General features: G+C 32.5%; 2 protein-coding genes across 4 annotated transcripts in view; one reads left to right on the forward strand and one right to left on the reverse strand.

Moving 5' to 3' along the window:
• Nucleotides 1-22,560, reverse strand: part of LOC130897384 (rap1 GTPase-activating protein 1) — an 848,316-nt gene that overhangs the window by 316,596 nt on the left and 509,160 nt on the right. The window lies entirely within an intron of this gene.
• LOC130897387 (40S ribosomal protein S29-like) lies at nt 15,094-15,338 on the forward strand. The gene has a single exon (XM_057806222.1). It carries the CDS (start codon nt 15,097-15,099, stop codon nt 15,265-15,267), a length of 171 nt encoding a protein of 56 aa, XP_057662205.1. The 5' UTR covers nt 15,094-15,096; the 3' UTR covers nt 15,268-15,338.

Consider the following 22,560-nt stretch of genomic DNA (forward strand, 5'->3'; position numbering starts at 1 on the left):
GCGCAACACTTGCCGGGTGTTTCATTGCGAAATTTAAACGCCTGACAATAATTGCATATTTTGTCCATCGCACCAATAGTAACTTTGGAATCAGCCGAGTAATTGATGTCTGGTTCATAATTAAATGCAAGACGAACAAATGATCCACGTGTTTCTGCGCAGTTGGTTCAATTATTTTCTCGGTTTTGATCTTTATATGAATTTATGTGTTGTTGACGTGCCAACCTGGTTCTCAATGCATTTTCTTTTCGATGTTATCATGCTGTTCTCGTGCACGAATTTCAGCTGTGAGAATTCCTTGAGCTGCATTTCTTTCTGCTCTCTGTTCGACTGATTCAAGAGCTCTTTCAATACGTGCATATCGAGTCTTCTTGCTACGGGCAATAAGGTTGGATTATTTGGGTGGCATTTTACTAAAAATAGTAATTGAATTTTTAATGTGAATGAATTTCGGTGTTCTCTGAATAACTGTAAGTTAGATGTAAAAAAAATATTCTAAGTAATGTACGCAACGAAGACAAAATGAAGATTGATGAAGAATGATTTGAAAGAATCGACGTTAAATGGTATAGGCACAATAAGACATGTATAGTGTGTAGTGTAAGAAAATATATCACATTAAAGTGTGGCGCCATCTATGAGGTGCAAAGGACAAAATTTTACAGTTCTCCGTAAAGAAATTCGCTTAAGACGCCAGACTTATGGAAACTACGATTAATAACAACAATCAACGTTGATGATCAGTTTATTATCAATTATTAATTATTGAGACCATTAATTTAAATAATAACTATCCTATCATTTAAGTTTGATCAAATTACATATATATGCCAACTTTCATGAATATCAGTTGACTCGTTTTCGAGTTCATTCGGAACATACACACGGACACTGAATTTTTATATATTAAGATTTTTAACAAAATTGAGACTTCAAATTGTTGTTTTTATTGTTTTAGACTTCAAATGTATTGTGCAAGAGGGACACAAACAAAGAATTTACAAACTTCCTAAGCTACTCTTGTTTCCATGTTTAATTTTTGGTTACCACCACCATAATCGATTCTTTAATTTCATAATAATATATTTTGTAATAACATCGTTATTCCGTAAATAAAACCATGGCTTATATTTAGAAATAAGTATCGTTCTTTCTTATAATAAAACACCAAATACCGTGCCTGACACATTTTCTCACATATTACTAGAAAAAAAAACAGTACAAAAGACATTTCTTTTCTGTTCACCTTCGCGAACAAACGAATAATGGTCAATTCCAATGAGTTATAGAGGCAGTAACGTCGATAAAGTTGTGCCAAAAAACCCTCCGAAAAGAAGAACAGAGGTGCAAACAATTTAATTATTTGTCCGATGTCTTGATTTATATGACCGAAAGAAAATTAATATACTTAAGTGGTAAGTTCACGTCTTGGGAATCGGTAGCGAAAAAGTTGCCGGCGTAAGTCTCAAAGAATTATTACGATGGTTCTTTGAAGTAGATAAATGGGGGTGCTTCTCCGACTCTACACGGGAATTTTATGTTTTAAGAGTGTGTACGACTCAATAGTACAGTGGTTTAGATGAGAATTTCAAAACGAAATAAGAAATGTTTATAAATTGATATGCTTTACGAAATAATTTACGATGAATGCGAGAATGAATTTAAAACATAAACCAGTCATTTTTACTAATATGTTGGAGTAAGTACATTAGTGACTGAACACGTTAAGTAGAATCTCCTGAATTTAGAACACTATGTTCTATGGGAATTCTGAAACTGAAATTTGTTTTTCGACGTATAAAAGAAGTTTCTTGAGGGTACAATGTGGGACGAAAATCAATAAAGATATTATGCTACGCCGGCGACGCAATCTTGATAGCCGAAAACGAGGATGACCTGCAGCGTCTGTTATATCGGTGCCAAACAACAACCTTAAGATGCAGATATCTGTAGAAATAAAGAATCCATGGTAATAGCAAAAGAGCCTACAAAATGTAAACTAGCTGCGAACAACAACCTCATTCACCAGACTTACGAGTCGAGCTTACAAGCGCCAGAAACTCACAACAAGAGGTACGCGCCCAAGTAAATAAGGCGTCAAGTATCTCTGGCTATCTGGAGGACCTCATATGGAAAAACAAATATATGTCCATCGATAGTGAATATTAAAGGAATGAGCCTAGAAATCAAATAATAATCAAAACTATAAAAGTAGATCTGAAAATTTGGGATATAGTACGATTCGCCAGATCGAGATTACGCTTTTGGAGAGACCATGTCGATAGAATGATGGATGATCGATGGACTAAATGGGCGAAGGCTTCAAGGAGACCACCCGTCGGATCTCCCAAGAGATGGCAGATAATAATTGACAAGTAATAACCGTTCTCTCTCTTGTCAAATGAATAATAGATAGTCAAAATTAATCTACAATGCAAATGAGTAGAATTCTATGAAAAGTGAGGATATAGTAGATTACAACGGAGTCAATATACTCTTCATTAAAACAAAAACATCTAGACTAGATCGTTTAGTAGATATACTAAGCGGGTACGATGTCACCAGGATACCGCCATTTTTATTCCAATAGCCACCCATTGTTAATACACGTGGGGCCATGTGTTTTTTGCCGCTAATATACATACATCGCAATAAATTTTATATCAAGTCTTAATGGCACAATTGGGCGAGGAGTTAATTTTAACCACGGAGATCGAAGGTTCGATTTCTCTTTCGAACTGAAATTTTTATTAAAAAAAAATAAAATAGAACAATAGACTATTGGAATAAAAATGTCCGCGTCATGTGGTTATTATTGAATAGATGGCGTCACCTGTAAACAATGGCCACCAATTGGAATAAAAATGGCTGTGCTCAGGTGACATTGCGCTACGTCACACGCTCTCTCTCTTTCTCACTCATTGAATTCCCTATACAGTCTTACCCACTTATTATATCTACTTCGTTTACCAACTGATCAATTCTTAAATTACCAAAATGGTGAATTCAATAAACAAAAGATGGTAGAGTAAGAGGGGATCACCTCAACCAAAAGAAGTGGTTTCATGGATGTATACGATGAACCAACACTAGATACGGAAGTCGTGGTACACACGGTAGGTTCAGGTGGCAAAGAAGGAAGCAAAAAGAACGCTGGATTGATCGCGGAAATACGCGATTAAGAGGTGTACCAACATCATGAGGTATGCTAACGTGGTTTCATTGGGTAATATAGTTAGAAGAGTTTAATGCGATAGAAGTCGTAAGTTACATCACTGGTTGATGTCTTCTTGAATACATTGCTCCTCTTGTACAAAAAAACCAATGGTTAAGATATTCTTCTTTTTCCTGTAACTTGTCCTTTATCTATACGATTAGTAGGTATCTATTCTGAAAGTATTATTATACTTTTATGACTGTGTTGAAAAAACAAGCGATAATATTCAAAAGTGGATTTGGCTCCGAAGAAAATGTTAGTTTTTATAAACCCCCATTTCTGTCATACTTTATTTCTAATGAATTATTTCATTTTATACAAATTTTATTATTTTTGTTTTCGGGATAATTTGTCTTGATTTTAGATCTATTTTCTATGGAAATCAGTTTAAAATAATATGTAAAAATTTATTTTGTATTCAATCCATCGTTGTTAGTACTCGAATGGTTTTAAAATATTTCTGTTAGCTGGCGGAAAATATTTCTTTATATCTTTTCATTTTAATTGCAAGATAAAACAAAATGTAACACGAAAAAATTTCCTTAACAACTGATATTTTTTTTTGCTGCTCAAGAAATTGTCAAGTTTGCAAATTGTTCAAGTGAAAGTATTTTATTTTTTCTAAAAGATGCATCTAGTAGTCAAAATACGTCTTTCCATCCATTACTCTTTATGATCGATATGTCTCACGTTGAGTGGAAAAGTTTCTTCCAAAAGCAATCTTTGAATTCTGAAAAATTACGATCGAATCATCCAAATCCACTCTACTACACAATTTTTAAAAGTTCCTGGTTGGAATTTAGATTCTGGATTTATGGTTGTTATACATGTTTTAAGTGATATTGGATTTTATGGAAGATCGCGGCAGGTGGAGAGAGGGATTTATGTTATTGCGCTGGCGTTTTTCCACTTGGAAAGTATGAGGGTTCGCTGAAATGTAAAGTGAAGAGCGAAGTTATGTGTTAGTGAATTTACAATGAATCTTAAAGAGAAATAGGGTAGAATCATAAAAAATGTTGGTTCATTTAAGAATGCTGGGTGGTATAAAAGGGGCAAACATTGTTTATTGTAGCATAATGCGGCGTGAAGGGAGTGGTAACTTTAATCAAAAAAATAATCCATTCCTACGTTATTTTGGAAAAAATAAAACGAAGGTTTATAACGTAATAAAGGTTTTGTAATTTCATAAAAAAAAGTTAAGTGCATAGGTGAGGTAAATAATCAAAACAATAGTCGTCTAATAAAAAAATTAATCAATTTTTTGCTTCAGTTAACAACATGAAAAGTGGAAGTGATTCCCTTCCACTTTTTCTTAATTTTTTCTTCTGTTTTCCAGTCTTATATTCATCTCTCTCTTAGGTGTTTCATCATCTTTACATACCCTCTTTCCCTTGGTATTTTTTCTTGTTCCTCCTTGTTCTGCGTCCATCATTTTGTTTGTTGCTCTAAAATCTGGCATTCTCTATATGTGATCTAGCCATTCTATTCTTTTGGATCTTTTTCTGCTATTTCGCCTAGTTCTACTTCACACATTAACGTATTTGTTCTACTCAGCAATAATTTTCCCTCCTTCCCTCCCTCCCAACAAGAATATACAATGTCCTAGAAACACATCCTCAAGCAAACCAACAAGGATGTACAGTGCCTCCAAAATATTCTTCAGAAACACATCCTAAAGAAAACCAACAAGGATGTACAGTGCCTCCAGAATATTCTTCAGAAACACATCCTAAAGAAAACCAACAAGGATGTACAGTGCCTCCAAAATATTCTTCAGAAACACATCCTAAAGAAAACCAACAAGGATGTACAGTGCCTCCAGAATATTCTTCAGAAACACATCCTAAAGAAAACCAACAAGGATGTACAGTGCCTCCAGAATATTCTTCAGAAACACATCCTAAAGAAAACCAACAAGGATGTACAGTGCCTCCAAAATATTCTTCAGAAACACATCCTCAAGAAAACCAATAAGGATGTACAGTGCCTCCAGAATATTCTTCAGAAACACATCCTAAAGAAAACCAACAAGGATGTACAGTGCCTCCAGAATATTCTTCAGAAACACATCCTAAAGAAAACCAACAAGGATGTACAGTGCCTCCAGAATATTCTTCAGGAACACAAGCTTGTGGATTGCAAAACATCCAACAATGCAAAATATAACTTTTCTGGCGGAGATATAGGCTTTTTAAAATTATTTGTTTTTTTTTGAAGTCGATGCTTGTTTCCACTGACATTCTTAAAAACTGAAATAATGTTATTGGATCACTGCGAAGTTCATGAAGGCCTTCGCAGTCGTGTACTTTCTATAAGTAATAATCGTTTGGATACCAAATTCATTACTCTTTATGATTCGAAAGCTAGCAAATAACTAAAACGACGCTTAACCAATTTGAATAGGACAACGCGAGCGATGACATAGCAAAAGCGACATCGCTCGACGCTCACCACTTAGGGTCGCCAATGTGAACGCACACTAACTCTGTAAATCATAAATTCCCCAACACCAAGTTTACTACTCATCAACATCTTTAAAAAAATTTTGTCTGTAAATGATTTAAAACAATTAAGTATTAATATTTTTTCATTAACTGAGGACCGATTTTTCGGCAATTACGCAGCCTTTCCAAATTTTCCATAATCAGAATTGAATTGACACTGCACCTTCCAAGTTGCAACCTAATGGCTAAGAATACACAACTTGGAACTCCTTAATATATGGTAAAACCTATAATCTTATTTTCCGTGAAATTTGTCAGACACATAATCTTGGAATCGAAATAAAACAAAATTTATAACTTTTATTGGCAAATAAGTAATTATTCAAATTAATACACAGAGCTTTTGACTATGCCAAACCTTTTATTTTGTAAAACTTATGATAATAAAGATCAAAAACTTACGCCAGCTTAGATACATTTATGAAAATTAGTAAGCAACATTTTTATTAATTATAAGAAATTGAACTTGAACATTTAGTGGAAACATTTGATACTTACATAAAGATTGACAAAAAAATCATACTCAACATACCTGCAACAAAGAAAGAATAAAATTATTAACATAGAAAGTAGAATCATTTTTGTATTTACTTTGATGATATGGAAAATACTCCACTATTGTTTAAATGATTATTCTCAATATTTTGAGTTTGTTAATTGCAACCAAATATACCAGTAATTGTGTATGTCTGTTTTCTGTTACAATGATAATTAACCATGATGGAAATATTACTTATTTGAAAATACTGGATAGATTGACAATATCCGATAGCTTAGAATTGCATGAAAGAGTTTCTTCAATGTCCCAGATTACGATTTAAAAAACATTTTTGCTCTGCAGACAGAATACTCAATTTTTTTAATGTTTCTAATACTTTAAGTAGCTTCAGCAAAACATCTAGAATGATTCAATTATTAATGGCAAATTAAGGCTGCAGACATCACTGCTAAGAGGTGTGATGAGCTCGTATGTGTCATACCTTAATGTGTCGAAACAAGCAATAAGAAATTTTAACCGACTTCAGCTTCACACTAAGATCATGTTTGCAGTGTTTCAACTCGAAGTTACTACTTACAAATGGCGCGAGAGCTTTAAAAATAGAAATGTGTCAGCAAGGATAAGTAACAGTATTCTAAACCATCGAGTGGACACTATTCAAGAGCTTAGTATCAAACTTAGAATCTTGTACGGTTCCGAAATAGAAGATTCACAAATAAGACAAGTGAATGTTAAATTTGATATGAAAATTTTGTCTAATGAACAAGAAGAAAATCGTGTTTCAATTCTCAATGGAAAATCGTAGGCTCGACTTGCACTGAAGATGTGTTTCAATTGAAATCTAACATAAAAGTCGTGAACATTGTTTTCTTCAATTGTGAGGTGCAATAAGAGTTCGTGCCAATGGTCATTTTTTATGCATCCTGGCAAAGCACTGTGCAACTAGTCATTTTTGATTCCTAAATTTTTTACTGCTAAAAATCGTTCTGTCTACCATTCCACATCTGCCTTACTCATAACATACCGTATGATTCCTGATTTTTCCAGAAAATGTAGTAAAAGTTGTGACATTTTGACATAATTGAACTATTCCAAACATTAGAAACGCCACGACCAGAAGCTATTATTAAAGAAGCATTTCAAAAATGCTTGCAGTCATGGTAGGGCAGTACTGCAACAATAATTCGAAGATCATATGCCTCAACTTTTAGGTAAAATCAATCTGTCCATTGAAGAGGCCATGTGGTCATTATTATAAATTAATTTAATACTTTTATCATCAACAAAATATGTATTACAACTTATATTATTTTAGTTTTCTCTTGATGAAACTCCATTATAACATTGATACAAAAAATATCACTTTTAACATTCACAAATTACTGATGATGTCTTAAACCATCTTAAAACGAGTTTCAGATTCCCAAATTATGGTGATATGGTGATAGACAAAGTTGTAATAATTTTTTTCAAAATTTAGGTTAAATCAACTCATCTTATCTTTATACAGTTAAGCCATGTCTCAGCTACTTAGCATACTTATTCAATTCATTGCAAAACAAATAATCAATTATAAATTTAGTAAAAAATACAACAATAAATGAAATATTCAAGAGAATAGAATAGAAAAAGAAATTGACAAAGATTTCACGGAAAAACGCATAATACAATAAGGTGAGTTGGTATTTCTAGAACCATTGGTGATATTCATGATGAACACACTGTTTACATCACCACTACACACTACACTATTTTGTGAGTGTTGGTATAGTGGTGGTGTGAACAGTGTGTTCGGTATCAATACAATAAGAAACAATAAGAAATATTCTATACATAACTATGTTTCATTGGCATCTTTTTCATGTGACTTATTCTCCTTGTAAATTTAATCACCTCAGTTTTTCTCAAATCTCATGAGAAATAAATGGGGAATAAGTGAGGTCGCTTGATAATTTGGGAAAGAAAATCGAGTCGTTAAGGTAGCAAGAATAAGAGAAAATAGCGTCAAAAAGCCCATCTTAGAAGACAACTTTACTAAAGTCTCGTTTAGTTGAGTAAATGGGTGACAATTTGAAAACTCTTTCTGTTATTTCAACAATAAACGTAAAATATATATCAGAGGCGTAACAATAATTTCGGAATATAGTACATGTATATAATCCTTGTACCTTCAAGTCGAATGCACGGGTAGTTCTTAGAATCATAAATTTACAATAATTTATCAATTTTAAGCCTCATTTAGTTTATTTTGTTTGTCATTTCGATTGGATTCTTGTCTGTTTAATCTCCTTTTCGTTTTTTGTCCATTTTTATCTTAGTAGTATCCAGCATTATACCTATTAGTTTGATTTTCATTATCGTCATTCACAGCACGATTATCCATTACTGCATCTTGCTTGCCTCTAATAATTTCTTACAATTATCTTTCTAAAGCAGAAGTTTCCATTTTTTTCCATGAACCACCTTCAAAATACTTATTACTAGTTAAAGTTGATACGTTTACACCATATTCCAAAATCAGTGGACAACTGGGGGTACACCTGGACCACTTTTGGAATCACTACTCTAGTGGGTAGCTGCCCATCAAATTTTGAAGATAATGGCCTCTCTAATACAGTACAATCATCTTACCTTCGGCGTTTTGGCCTTCATTTTCCGGTTGATTTTTCTCTGAGGATCCTTTTCGTAACTGACTCTTTCATCCATCCGCATGACGTCATCTACCCACCGTTATCTTGTAAGTCTCATATACTTAACCATTGTTATGTTCCTGTACAAGATGGAAACTTCTTGATTGCTTTACTGGATCATACGAGGTGTAGCTATTAAGTGACGAGACTAGCGCTGCTTCAGAAAAAGTAAGAATGCGACGTCTACCGTGTCTATAGACAAACCAGTGCAGCCGTTGCCTTCGTTTTTATAGGGGCATTTTTTTATTTTGTTTCGATGAAATTTCACATAAAACTTGGAAAAACTGCAATTGAAACTTATAATTTATTCAAACAAGTATGTGGCAATGAATTTTTGTAGCGTTACGTGTTTTTGAGTTGTTTAAGCGTGAAACAACCCTTTTATTTTTCTTCTTTACCCCGAAATAGTGTCCAGTCAGAACATGAAACAATATTTATTCCTAAACTAAATAATTCAATGCGTGAGATAGCAGTTTTGGGGGTTAAAAAATTGTTTTCGACTTGGAGGCTACTGCTTATGATATGATAATTGATTTTTATTATTGATGTAATCTTGGTTGCTTTCTACAAGGTCAGTAATATGATTATAGCGATCTCCACGTCAAAATCCAGTTAATTGAATTCAGTAAAATGCAAACATTCGCGAAACGGAATACTTTTAGTTGCTACAAAGTACAAACCATTTAAAATCTATTTTCTATAAAAACCAATCAAATGTTGAGGTTAAATCAACTAAAAATTGGAGCATTAAACTCTTCATTATCTGAGGTAAATTTAACGTTCTTGTTAATTATTTCATTCTTAATTTCACTCAGTTGTATCTTTGGTAGATACACAAGAAGAAAGGGGGTGAGATTTGGTTAGTGGAAGCCTTGAAGCAATGGAAAGGGCAAAATGTTAAGAGACAATTTATCGTAAGGAATATTTTGGCATTGCACTAAGTCAAAAAGCTTTTATACACGGTAAATTTCATTATGATATTCTTGTTTTTGTAAATATTCTACAATACCTTGAAATGCTTCAAAAATAAAAACACTGAGATGCAGTGAGATGCAATAAGATACACTGGAAAAGGCTCGACTAAGGAAAAAGTAGAAATAGAAAATCTCAAGAGTAACCGATTTAATGAAAACACACTTTTTTAGTGACTCAATGATATTTTTATTTCACTGTTAAGTAGACATGTTAGAATTACGTGGAGATCCAAATGAGCCCCTACTGTTTTCATGAAATTTTTTGTGGTATTTTGAAGAAGATGTGGCGGTATCTCATCGATGGCACGTTGAATTTATAAATTTTCAATTAATGTCCGTACGTAGACTTGGGATGTTAAAGACAAGGCCGTTTTCGGCAGTAGCTCGCATCTTGGAATATATCAGTTTTAAAATATTCCTTCAAATTATAAATACATAAATAAGTATGTGAAAAAAAAAGAAATAAGCAAAAAATATTAAACCAGTCATACTGAACAGTATGATTTTGAAGTAATGTTAAAAACGGATGCTTCTAAGAAAAATCATTAAACTCGTGTTGCCCATCTTAAAACACCCTCTTCACCGATCCCAATCAAGTTCATTTCAATTGTCAAATCAAATTTATCCCCTTAACATCGATAAGTAAATTCTTCAACGGACTAAGAGCTGTTGAATTTTTATTTCTTTTCAAATTTTTGATTCCGTTCTATTATTCCTAGTTCACATTATCAAATATTCACGGTGAAATAAATTTTCCTTGAAAATTCTTCCATTTAAATTCGAAAATTGTCCTTTTTATCCGAATGATAAACGAGACCAGCGAGGAAAATGTATTAAATATTAGAAATTATGACAGATAATGAATATGTCAAATGTTACTGAAATTAAAAAGCTATTATCAACGTATAATACTATATTTCATACTGTATACAGTATGCCACATTATGTTGTCAATTTGAATTTTGTAAATGATACATGACATCACAGATCTGCTAAAATAACTTCTACGGTCGGAAATAGTTGTTATTCTATAATTTAACAAACCAAACAAGAAATTAGTCAGTTAGATAATCAGATGACTTTGGATACCTTGGCTTATATGTAGATCGAAGGATTATGTGGAAGAAACACATACGAACCAAAAAAAAAAACAACGCAACATGTATTGGTTAGATACCAGGTGGTCTAGGTGGTTTAGTCTGAGTAATAAACTCTTAGTTTACTCAAGTAATCATCAAGCCGACTTGGTGCTAACAAATACAGTTATGGAGTACAACAGCATGTAACTCCAATATCGATATACTTGAAAGATTTTTATCCAAACTATTGAGACAGATTGTTGATGCCTTTTGGTATGTGCCTAATGATGTGATACGTAGGGATCTAAAATCTAAAAGTTCCTACAGAGAAGAGATCATATAAGCAGGCTGGAACTACACCCGATCCATCTGGCATTGATTTACTGGACTAAATACTTGAATCAGTTCATAGATTTGAGTAAAAGTTTAAATAAATTTGTGTAAATGTCAAACTAGATAAGAATCTTGTAAAAATGATGCCAGATCTCTAGCCTACGCTCGAATTTTAAAGAATGGTAACCGATGGATTACATGTTAATTGGCCTAACAGATTGCAAAATCTAGTAGATGTTAAATAAAAAAAAATCAGAAAATCAATACGTAAAACCATTCTGACACCAGTGCTTGTATTCGAAGGACCAATTTTTTAAATTGATAAAGATTGTATTTGGTTCACACATGGTTTTTCTAAATTCATGCGATAAAATTCAGGAGGTGATTGCTCGTGCAAAACAAAAAGTTGACAAGACTAAAATGGAGTTTTAATTTTTTGTTTTAAAAGTTCAGTAAAGCTAGAAACTTGATATTCTGGAATTTCCTTGCACTGACGAAGGACTAACTACGAGTATTTTTTCAATATTCGTATCACATTAAACAGGGGTGAAATTAGCAACCCTTTCTTCCAAAAATTTACTATTACATTCTACATATTTGCTGTTGTACTATTGGGTTTGGGAAGAAAATTTAACAATCAAAATGTTTTTAAACAAAACAAGGATTTGGATTTATAATTTTATTTCACAAAACTTCATCTTGGAAAAAAGTTTTGATGTGAAATAAAGTAAGGGTTGCTAATTTTACCCTCGTATGATGTAACAGGAATATTGAAAAAATTCCGGTGGTTAGTCTTTTGCAAATGCACGAAAATTACAGAATTTCAAGTTTCTCGGTTTACTGAAATTTAAAAAAAATTAATTTTAGTCACCATCTTCTAAAGGTGGTGGTCCGAGGAGATTCTGTTATAGAAGCAATGACCTGCTGTATATTGTTAATTAAAAGTAGAGTTTAAATGATCGAGTCAGTCAATTATTCTTGTTTTTCCAATTATCGTGATTGAGAGAGACCCCATCTTATATCTAAGGGTATGAGATGCAAACTCCACATGTTCTATATTACAAGAACTTTTTACAATTTCCATTCGCTATGTGAAGTACATTATATTATTTTCGCGTAGTATCTTCTTTTTTTATACTATATTATTATTAAGTTTTAACGTAAAGTTAAAGGCTTAATGTTACATTCACCTGTTCGTAATTTTTAAATTACTTAGTTACGGCCTCTTTCAATTGGCGTAGATTAATTAACCGATTAGAAATTGCACAAAAATCCAGTGCGTAGGGTAAACGTATAATTCCGACATTTTTCTTCGGCAAGCAAAGATGCTTTCTTCAGCGGCGTGGAAATGTCTATAGAGATCATAATAGGGGTGATAAACCGCATACTTTTAAACAAGTGCTAAGAATAATTAAGCGTTTATATAACAGAGTAATGAATTTATAAACTTTGTACACCATAAAAGTTAGAGATGTTGATTAGAGAAGTTGATGTCATTGAAAAATATACAAACAGATATCATAAATCAGATCGACCAGATGTTTTTCTGAATGCTTCTAACTAAGATTGATCCAAATAACATACATAAATTAATAATAGATATTTCCAGGAAATCAAAATTATATCCATAGTGCTTATTTTATTGGTTTAAGCGCCTAATCTCGAGATTGGTATAAATTCACCATTACGGAACTAAGATATTTCTAATTGGATATGGCTCTATTGATTTTCAAAATAAGATAAATACACTTCTACATACGTTTGAACCAATTGTCGAAGCATTTCCCTTGAGATACCTCCAAAACATGTGATTTGAACGCATCAACCACGTCCTCAGGTGTAGAAAAATGTTGACCAATTGCTTCGAAGTGCGCAAAAAGCTTTTGTTGGATTTGCGATCACGATTGAATCAGAAAAACCAGCTGAATTCGGTCGCTCGAGATAGTGCTTCTTCACCAATAGTCGAAGCGAATTGATTGGTACACTACTGCTGGTTTAATCCACGTCGAAAGTCAAAGAAAATCATCGCACGAAAATTTATTTAAATTTTTTGACAAAGATTAATATTTCAAGTATCTGTAAAGAGCTCAAATATCACTCGTATGACAACACGTTCACCATTAAAAGTGTAGAACTTTATGAGACCAGTGTCAGATTTGACTAAAATCTAGTTATTGTAAGAAATCTTGTTTACATCTCATCGAAACAACTTTTGTCAATATGAATCTGTACGCTGTATTATTTGTAAAATGTATAAATAATCTAAATACACAATAACTTATTTTTGTTAGAAAATAACAACAAGGTCGAATCATGAAAATAGAAAGTGGGACAGATCACAAGGAGGTTTGTTAATTTTTAATCATCGAAGTTATAACTACCCTTAACTTATTTGAATACATAGATTGGTTATTATTTTATTCTATATTTAGAGTTTTTTCAATACCAACTTTGAATAAATATGTTCATAATGCTTATAATTTGTTGGACTCGGCGATGTCGTTACTTTTAATATCAAACACCTTGCTATTTAGATATCCCATTGAAAAATTTATATAATTGGAATCAGGTTACAACGGTAGCCACTTCTACCAACTTTTGAAAACATTGGTTCATGAATTATGAGAAAAAATTTAGTGATGCTCCGCCTGAATCCTGAAATTAGGAACCACTCCATCTTGAATGAGTGAAAACGTTACTTTAATGTGAAAGATAGCTTTCCAAAATTCCCTCTTCATTTGTCCAAAATTGCTCTCTATTTTTAGCGTTATTCTTAGCGTTTTGTTTGTCCGTCTGCCTGCAGCAGCGATATCTCCTCAGAGGAAGCATGTAGTATTCAATTCCTAGCTACAATGAAAGTAATTTTGAGCATTATTAGTAAAAAACTGATAGATATTTACTCGGACTAAACAGCAGTGCTCACTGCTCATTAAAAGATTGAAAATTCTGACTCTTCTTTCCTTTTTCATCTTTGAATCCGCTTGCCTAATTCGTAAGCACGCTTCTCCAATTTCAGAAAGATCGTTGCACGGCTATTCACTTAGGAACGCGGGACACGACCTTTACCTTCCTATTCCACGTTCGGAATTAGTGAAGCGCTCAATATTTTACAATGCAATAAAACGCACAATCACTTGCCAATTGAAATCAAAACGTTATCATCTTTTCCCGCATTCCGCAATAATTTAAGCGCATAGTTACCGTAAAGTGCCTTCTACTCTGTGACATGCTGCATACTGGTTTCATTCTTGCTATACAACTGATATACTAATTATCACCTATAATTTTGTTACCAATTGTGGTTTTCCTCTGTAGATTGAAATTTTATTCTATTTGTATCTTTATTTAGTTAGTTTTATGTTTGTTTTCTAGTTTTTACAAGCTTTTGTGTACAAATTGTCACAATTTTTTGATAATAAAGCATTTCTCTCTCTATCTCATATTCATCCAGGTACTTCACTGATTTTTTAAAACAACTAATTCCTCATAGAGTCCAAAGCTGCTAATCGGATTTCCATTGATTATAAGCAGTTCTGTCTAAGCGTCAATACTTCATACTGTTTTTTACTCATCCTATCTTATAATCATCAAAATTTCGATACCATGCATCTAGGAAAAATAGGTTTTCAACTTACTTGTTGTGTCTACTGCATCTGCTCTAGTTGCAGAAATGGTTTTGTCATTTTAGTTTTAGCTATTAGCTTTAACTCGATTAGAATGTTGAACGCACTGTTTAAGCTACCACTATACCAACTTTTTATCGTTGCCTTCGACGAGTTTTGGGTTTGCAGAACACAAAAATGAGTTTCTCAAATATCTGGTATTCTCATCCTCGTAAATATGGACAAAGATCCAAATCGTGTCGGGCTTATTCCAACAGACATGGGGTTATCAGAAAATACGGCTTAAACTTATGCAGACAATGTTTTAGGGAATACGCCAACGACATAGGATTTAAAAAGCTGGATTAAGTTATTAAATATGTATTTATAAGATCTATTTTGTTTGTTATTCCAAATAAAACAAATTTAGAAGTATAACAACAGTATAAATAATTTATCACGCGTTTCGATAATAAAGTTATCGTCTTCAGACTATTGGTGTAGTGGCAACAACTGTGTGAAGTTATATTAATAATGATATAGGTTGTGCTAATCATTTCTTTTTAATATCACCATGAAAAATGTTCATCCCTGCGATTTAATTTCTTCCACCTCTCTATTTCGTCCTATAGCATTAATTTCAAGACATACGGTATAATGGAGAATATTTCATATAGGAACAAAGGGAGAATGAATTTTATGAATATAATAAATGTCATATTTAGTGAATATTCTCAATTTGCGATTATTTAATATCCCCACGTTCCTATCACTGTACTTTGAATATTTAAAAAAAGTCATAAAATGTGAGATATGGAACCACCGCCGACCGCCTAGCGTTCACTGTATATTTGAAGGCGGTATTTATTTATGGTATTCGATTAATTTTATAGGCGTACAGTCGCAACATCCTTGAACGAATTAATTTCGCGAACGTTTTATTGTATTATCGATAGTTATTTTCCAGCAAATGGTTATCTAAATAAAATCTCCCAACATAAATTTTATAACTCTATGGGATTTTATTACGAGCTCCTTATTATTTTATTAGATTGCGAAGGTTACTTTCTCAATGTTGTTGGATTCACATAAATAATACTACTACTTGGAGTATTCATTCTCCAACTTATTGTTAGTTATAACTAAATTAAAACCAGATTAGCAACGATTTCTTTGACACAGGAATTTGAAATTGAATTATCAATAAGTGTATAGTATTTTTCACAATCCAAGAAAATACCTTTACTACCCAAACCAATAAAAATATCGAAAAGACCCAAAAGTCGGTCATTTTATGGTTATCTATTGGGAGGGCGTTGTGAAATGCCGCACTATTATATTATAGTTTTCCAATATCAATTGCACATTATAAAAAACCTTGCCGACAATTTTTTTATCTACCACAGACGTAGATACCTCATTTTATAAAATTTATTATTTTTATAAATACTTTTAAATGATTTAAATAAATCTCACAGAGCCACGCCATTACTTATCATAGGAATATTTCTAAAAAATTGTGTACATACGCCTTCCGACAGCTTTGGCCAATAAAAATCCATAATTTATGTGTTTTCAAAAAGTAAGTTTCTCTGGCGTACCCTGTAGCATGTGAGAGCTTCACAACATCCACCGAGAGGTCTAGATACAGTAAACTGCAATTAAAAATGACAGAAATTGATGGCTTTGGCTCTTTTCTGAGATAAAACATCTGAAGAAAAATTATTTATTGTGGTTATAAACGATTTTTAAATTGATATATTTACATTGTAGGTAATTAATATAATTGCGCAAATTGTCTGTGTAATTGTCAATTTTTTGCGTGTTTTAAAAAATAATTTTTAATCAGAAATCAAAACGATTTAGTAATAATAATCGAAAGAAATTTGTTAATGAATTTCTGCATTTCTTCTCCTCTGCATTTAATGGTTTATGTTATGTGATACAAAAACATTTTTTAAAACGGCTAAAAGCTATTATACCGTCATCATTATACCATTAGCGAGACTTCTATTTTTTTTTAATATTTTAATATAATTTACGGTACACAACTACAAAAATTGATCTTTTTCTATTCACCTGAATCAACTTATAAAAAATATTTCCTGAATAATGTTTTAATCTTCTAACGCCTCTTTACACGTTAATTAAAAATTATATAATCCAAATCGCGCTTATATTAAAAAGTTAAATAGAAAAAAAAATACCGTAAATAAATAATATTCGACTTGACATGCCGTGTTATGGTTATCGAGTGTGAAAAGTCGATTAATTTGTATTATGTCATAAAGTGTCATATTGATGATAATTCCGAACAGATTTTATAAGTCTTAACGACATCTAATTTTCTGTTTTTATGATTGAAGGCTAACAGATTTAAATAAATTAAATTTACGGTGAACGTATAGACAATACGTTTTGTGGATGATGGATGAATAAAGATTGTTCACACTTTTATCGAGATTTTTAAATGAGATTATTCAACAACCAATCGAACGAAATTCACAACCCATTTTTTGTAATTTTACAGTTATAATCTGTATTTAACATATACGAGGACTGCTACTTAAGTTTTGAGATATGACAACATCGATGTGAATATGTGACAAGTCATCATAAATTTTGACATTTTTAATGGTGAAATATTCAAAACGTGTTGTAATACGAGTGATTTTTGAGTTGTTTAGAGATACTTGAAACATTCATCTTGATCAAAAAATGGAATTAAATCACGAACATTTTCGTGCGATGATCGTTAATGACTTTAGACAGCTGGGTGCAGGATCAACTCGCTTCGACTTTGGGTGACGTAGCACCCACCTCGAGTTACCGTGTAAACTGTTATTGGGAGATCCTCGTGTTACATACCAAAAGATTGAGGCATACTTAGGCATTAGATCCGCTAGCATACATTCAATAATGTATGAGCATTTGCTGTCAAAATTTTTTGTCAGGAATACTGTATAATTTGACAATCGTTCAAAAAAAAGTCGATTGATGCATAGATATGCTGTAAAAATAAAACCGCGGTGCTTCAAAAGAGGTCTAACAGATCGTGACAGGTGATGAATTATGGATCTATGCGTATGAACCCGAAACTAAACAACAATCGCCTGTATGGGTCTTTCAAGAAGACCAATCCAACAAAATTTGTCCGAAGCAAATGTAGAACGGTTAATTCTGAATGGTACACCAGCATTTGTTTGTTCGAAAAAATCAGGGAAACCAGTCGCAGAAAACGAATCATTTTCCATCACGACAATGCGAGCTCTCACACATTAGTTCAAACAAAAACGTTTTTGAACAGTCGAAACATCGTATTGATAGGTCATCCGCCGTACAGTCCTTGTTTGGCACCTACTCATTCCCGCAGATCAAAAATAAATTGCGAGAACAACTTTTTTATGCACGTGAAGAAGCTATTGATGCATTCAAATTACATCGGAATGGAAAAAATGCTTTGACAATTGGTTCAAACGCATGCAAAAGTGTATTGATCCTAATTTGAAAAACATTAAAGCCATATCTAATTATAAAAAATTGTTTTTATTTATTTATGTCAAAGTATATATATGTTTAATAGGGTGAGGATTACCTAAGAGCTGAAAGATCTATTGTGACTACTCAATTTTATTTTATTCCTGTCTCTTCAATAAATTATAATCGATAAGACACAAAGAACGAATTGATTTATGAACTATTTGTATCTGAAAAAGTGACAACTATCACGAGGACACGGACGTAGATTGCTTCAATTTGTGATTTGAATCGAACATTATCATTATTCTCCCGTCAATTCGTTTGAAAGGCAAAAATAGTTACTTAAAGAAGACTTTGTATATTGGCAATTACCAAACTACATGGACAAAATTACATTATTACAAACGATATAAATGAAAAGTCTCGTAGGTGCCATATTACAGTTACAACCACCGTATTTTAGTTCGCTTAACCCTATAGAATTTATTTGAGTACAGTCAAAAAATTACGTGGCCTACATTTGAAACTGCGGACGTGCAGCGTTTGCTCTGTATTGCTTTAGATAAAATTACTTGATGAGTATTGAAGGAAGCTATATGTTAGAATAACATTTTAAAGTTAATACAGTTACTAAAACAATCGTTATTAACGTTGAGACCGATAATAGTAGCAACGATAGTCATATTTTCAGATATTTTATTATTAATTTACCATCCATGTTTTCAAATTTTAATTATTGATTATTGAAGATATATATCAATATTGCAACAGAATAATTTCATGTTTTGTTTGATAGACCGTAGCAACTTTTAACTCCAAACTTGTAACAAAATTTATTATTTAAATTTGTATAATAATTATGTTACTGATTAATAATTTTACACACTTCACAATGTTACCAATTCGCCCACTAGTACGACTAGAGAACGTAAAGCCGATTCTATTCTAATATGTTAATCGAATCTTAATCAACCTTTTCATTATGCTTTTTTCTACGAAGGCCATTTCTTTGTATTCTTTTTGTTATATGTTTACATTATGATGTGTTCGTTTTTATAGAGACAATTTCTAAGAATTTTTCGATTGTCTCTAGTAGACTATAAGTCCGTAAATAATTTGGGCAAGTGAAAGGTAAACCAAATTGGGTTTTTGAATAAATTAGTGTATTAGGAATCAGATAAAAGTGTAGTATAAGTTCTAGTGAAAAGTTTAGTGTATTTAGTGTTAGAATATAAATAAATTTCGGAACTAAAATACACATGTATCAACTAAGCACACCGTTTAAAAACCGTTTAAATAAATAAGAAGAACATCGCATTACATTGAAACTAAAAAATGCAATGTAAACATGAGAAATGAGAATGAGAAATTAAAGTATTAGTTGCTGAAGACGATAACTTGGTTATCGAAACGCGTGACCGGATAGTGTAATTGCGAATGTTGGTGTAGTGGTAGTGTAAATAGGGTTTTCTGTCTTATTATTCATATGATCATGATCATGAACGTCAGCCCTATTTTTTACCATGAATTAATTTTATTTTTTCATAATTATACTATCAAATAAAACAGTCGGTGGCTCTCAAATAATCATTATTTCTGTACTAATTCTTAGAACATCCTCATTTGGTTTAACAATTTAATTAATTTTATATCTTCAGACGTAGCGTTGGCTGGTAGGCGACCGGTTACGTTAATATTACATGAGTTACGAAGGCTGACCTTTACTTGTTCATTATCGTTACATGTCCACTTTTTTTCTCATTACCTTCTATTTAATATAGAAATAAGTTGACTTGAGGTACTTTAATTTTAAAAATACATCGTGTGAGAGACGCAGTTTTATGCTCCACTGACTTCCAGTAGGCATTTCAGATTGAACTGATTATCAAAACGTATTTACGTGACTGATTTATTGAATAGAACAGGTACATTGTTCGATCTAACATACTAAAACGTCTAGAAATAGACACGCGTTTACAATGACGGTTTTCATAATGTTTTTTTTTACAAAATATTACATACAAATCACCTAAAACAGTTTAGTAATAGACTAAGTAAGCTTTTGATATATGAAATTTTTTAATCAGGTGCATATAATTCATCACTTGCCTTGTATATTTTTATATAAAACAATAAACATCAATTAAAATGTATATTTAGCTTTTACTGCCGACAGGTGCTGACAGACTACAATTTTTGTATCATATACCTCAAGATTTAGTTCATTTAGTGGCTAACAACGAAAAACACATTTTTTTGCTAAAATTCGATTTTATTCATCAATGTAATCTTCTTCAAGAGCAATACAATCATTACAACGCTTCTCAATGCCGTGCTTGTAGAAGGATTTGTCATTTTAGTGCAATAGCAGGGGGTCGATTTTTAAGATTCCGCCCCCCCGTGAAAAAGTAGGGTGAGCAATTTTGACGTTCTAAAGGTCGATTTTACATATTTTGACACTCCTGAACATGAATATGTCATTACTTTCAAGATCTGACCTCGAGAAGTGCCCCAAATTTCAAATTGAAAATGTCCCCATTTTCATATTTTTGTGAAAAATACGTCAAAATTGCGATTTTTCTTCAATAGAGCGAATACGTTTTTCAAGATCGAATTTTCAATACGATATTCGAGTAGTAGAGGTCAAATATGACATTTTAACGTATATTTGAGCTCGATATGTCGAGATGGGGGGAAACAGGAGGTACCGTAATTTGCCTGGTTTCAAGGATTTTGTATGTTTTTTGAATATTTTCTTCTCTACAATATTTGAGGAATTTTGAAGCATTACAAATAGTAGATATGGTGACTAGAGACCTCGAACAATGAGCCTATTCGTTATTGAGCCTTTTACTACATTTTGTTTAGCATTTAAGGAGCCACAATTTTTGTTTTTTTCAGAGCATATTCGACGAATCTTGTATTGGGATCGATTTCACAATTTTCATCGTAATAACCTGTTATTAAAACATTAATTCATTGTGGAGGTTTAGTATTATACTGAGGTGAAATCCTTTTTACCACTTTGCAAGGGCGCTGGGAAAACAAATTTGGTAATAAAATTAGAATTTTTTCTAGTAGACAAGAACTTAACTTCTTTCTTTCGAATTTTGATCCATTTTTTCTTATACTTTTTTTGAATAGTTGGGAGATACGAACGTTTATCAAATTTATTCCCCTCCCTTCCAGAAAATTGGATCAAAATGGATCAAAATTCGAAAAAAAGAAGTTAAGTTCTTGTCTACTAGAAACAATTCAAATTTTATTCCCAAATTTGTTTTCCCCCCACCTCGACATATCGAGCTCAAATATACATTAAAATGTCATATTTGACCTCTACTACTCGAATATCGTATTGAAAATTCGATCCTGAAAAATGTATTCGGTCTATTGAAGAAAAACCGCAATTTTGACGTATTTTTCACAAAAATCGGAAAATGGGGAAATTTTCAATTTGAAATTTGGGGCACTTCTCGAGGTAAGATCTTGAAAGTAATGACATATTCATGTTCAGGAGTGTCAAAATATGTAAAAGAACGTCAAAACTACTCACCCCACTTTTTCACGGGGAGGTGGAACTTCAAAAATCGACCCCCTGCCCCTCCTATGGCGAATTTCGAGGGGCTCCCGATCTCTAAAATTTTCGTTGGGCATCACTGCCCAACATACCAATTTTCATGCTTCTATCATTAATTGCCACTTTATTGTAGTTTGCCACTGCAATATTTGCCTCAAAATAGTCCAAAATAGTCAATCGCCCCTTCATTTGAACTGAATTTCTTATCGGTGAGCATTTTTTTGAAATTATTGAATAGTCAGTAGTCTCTGGGGCCAGCTCTGGACTATGCGGTGGATGAGGAAGCAATTTGTTCAATTTAACTATCGTTGCCATCGACTTGTGAATCGGTGCATTGCCAGTGGTTTTTTCTTCGACATGTGAGGCCGTATTTCCTCGATCCAATGACAGTCGATGAAAAATATGTAAGTCCACTTAGACGATGATCGTTTTGATTCCGGAGCGAAGTGATGGATCCATATTTCATCCATTGTAAACGCGACAACCACTTTGAAAAAAGCTTTCTGATGGTCAAATGTTCATGCATAATTATAAACACACTACTTTTTGATATCTTCTCGGTCTCAGCTATCTCACGCAATTTCAATTACGATTAGATATAACTA

Source organism: Diorhabda carinulata, chromosome 8 (genome assembly GCF_026250575.1).
Source record: "Diorhabda carinulata isolate Delta chromosome 8, icDioCari1.1, whole genome shotgun sequence".
Taxonomy (NCBI): Eukaryota; Metazoa; Arthropoda; class Insecta; order Coleoptera; family Chrysomelidae; genus Diorhabda; species Diorhabda carinulata.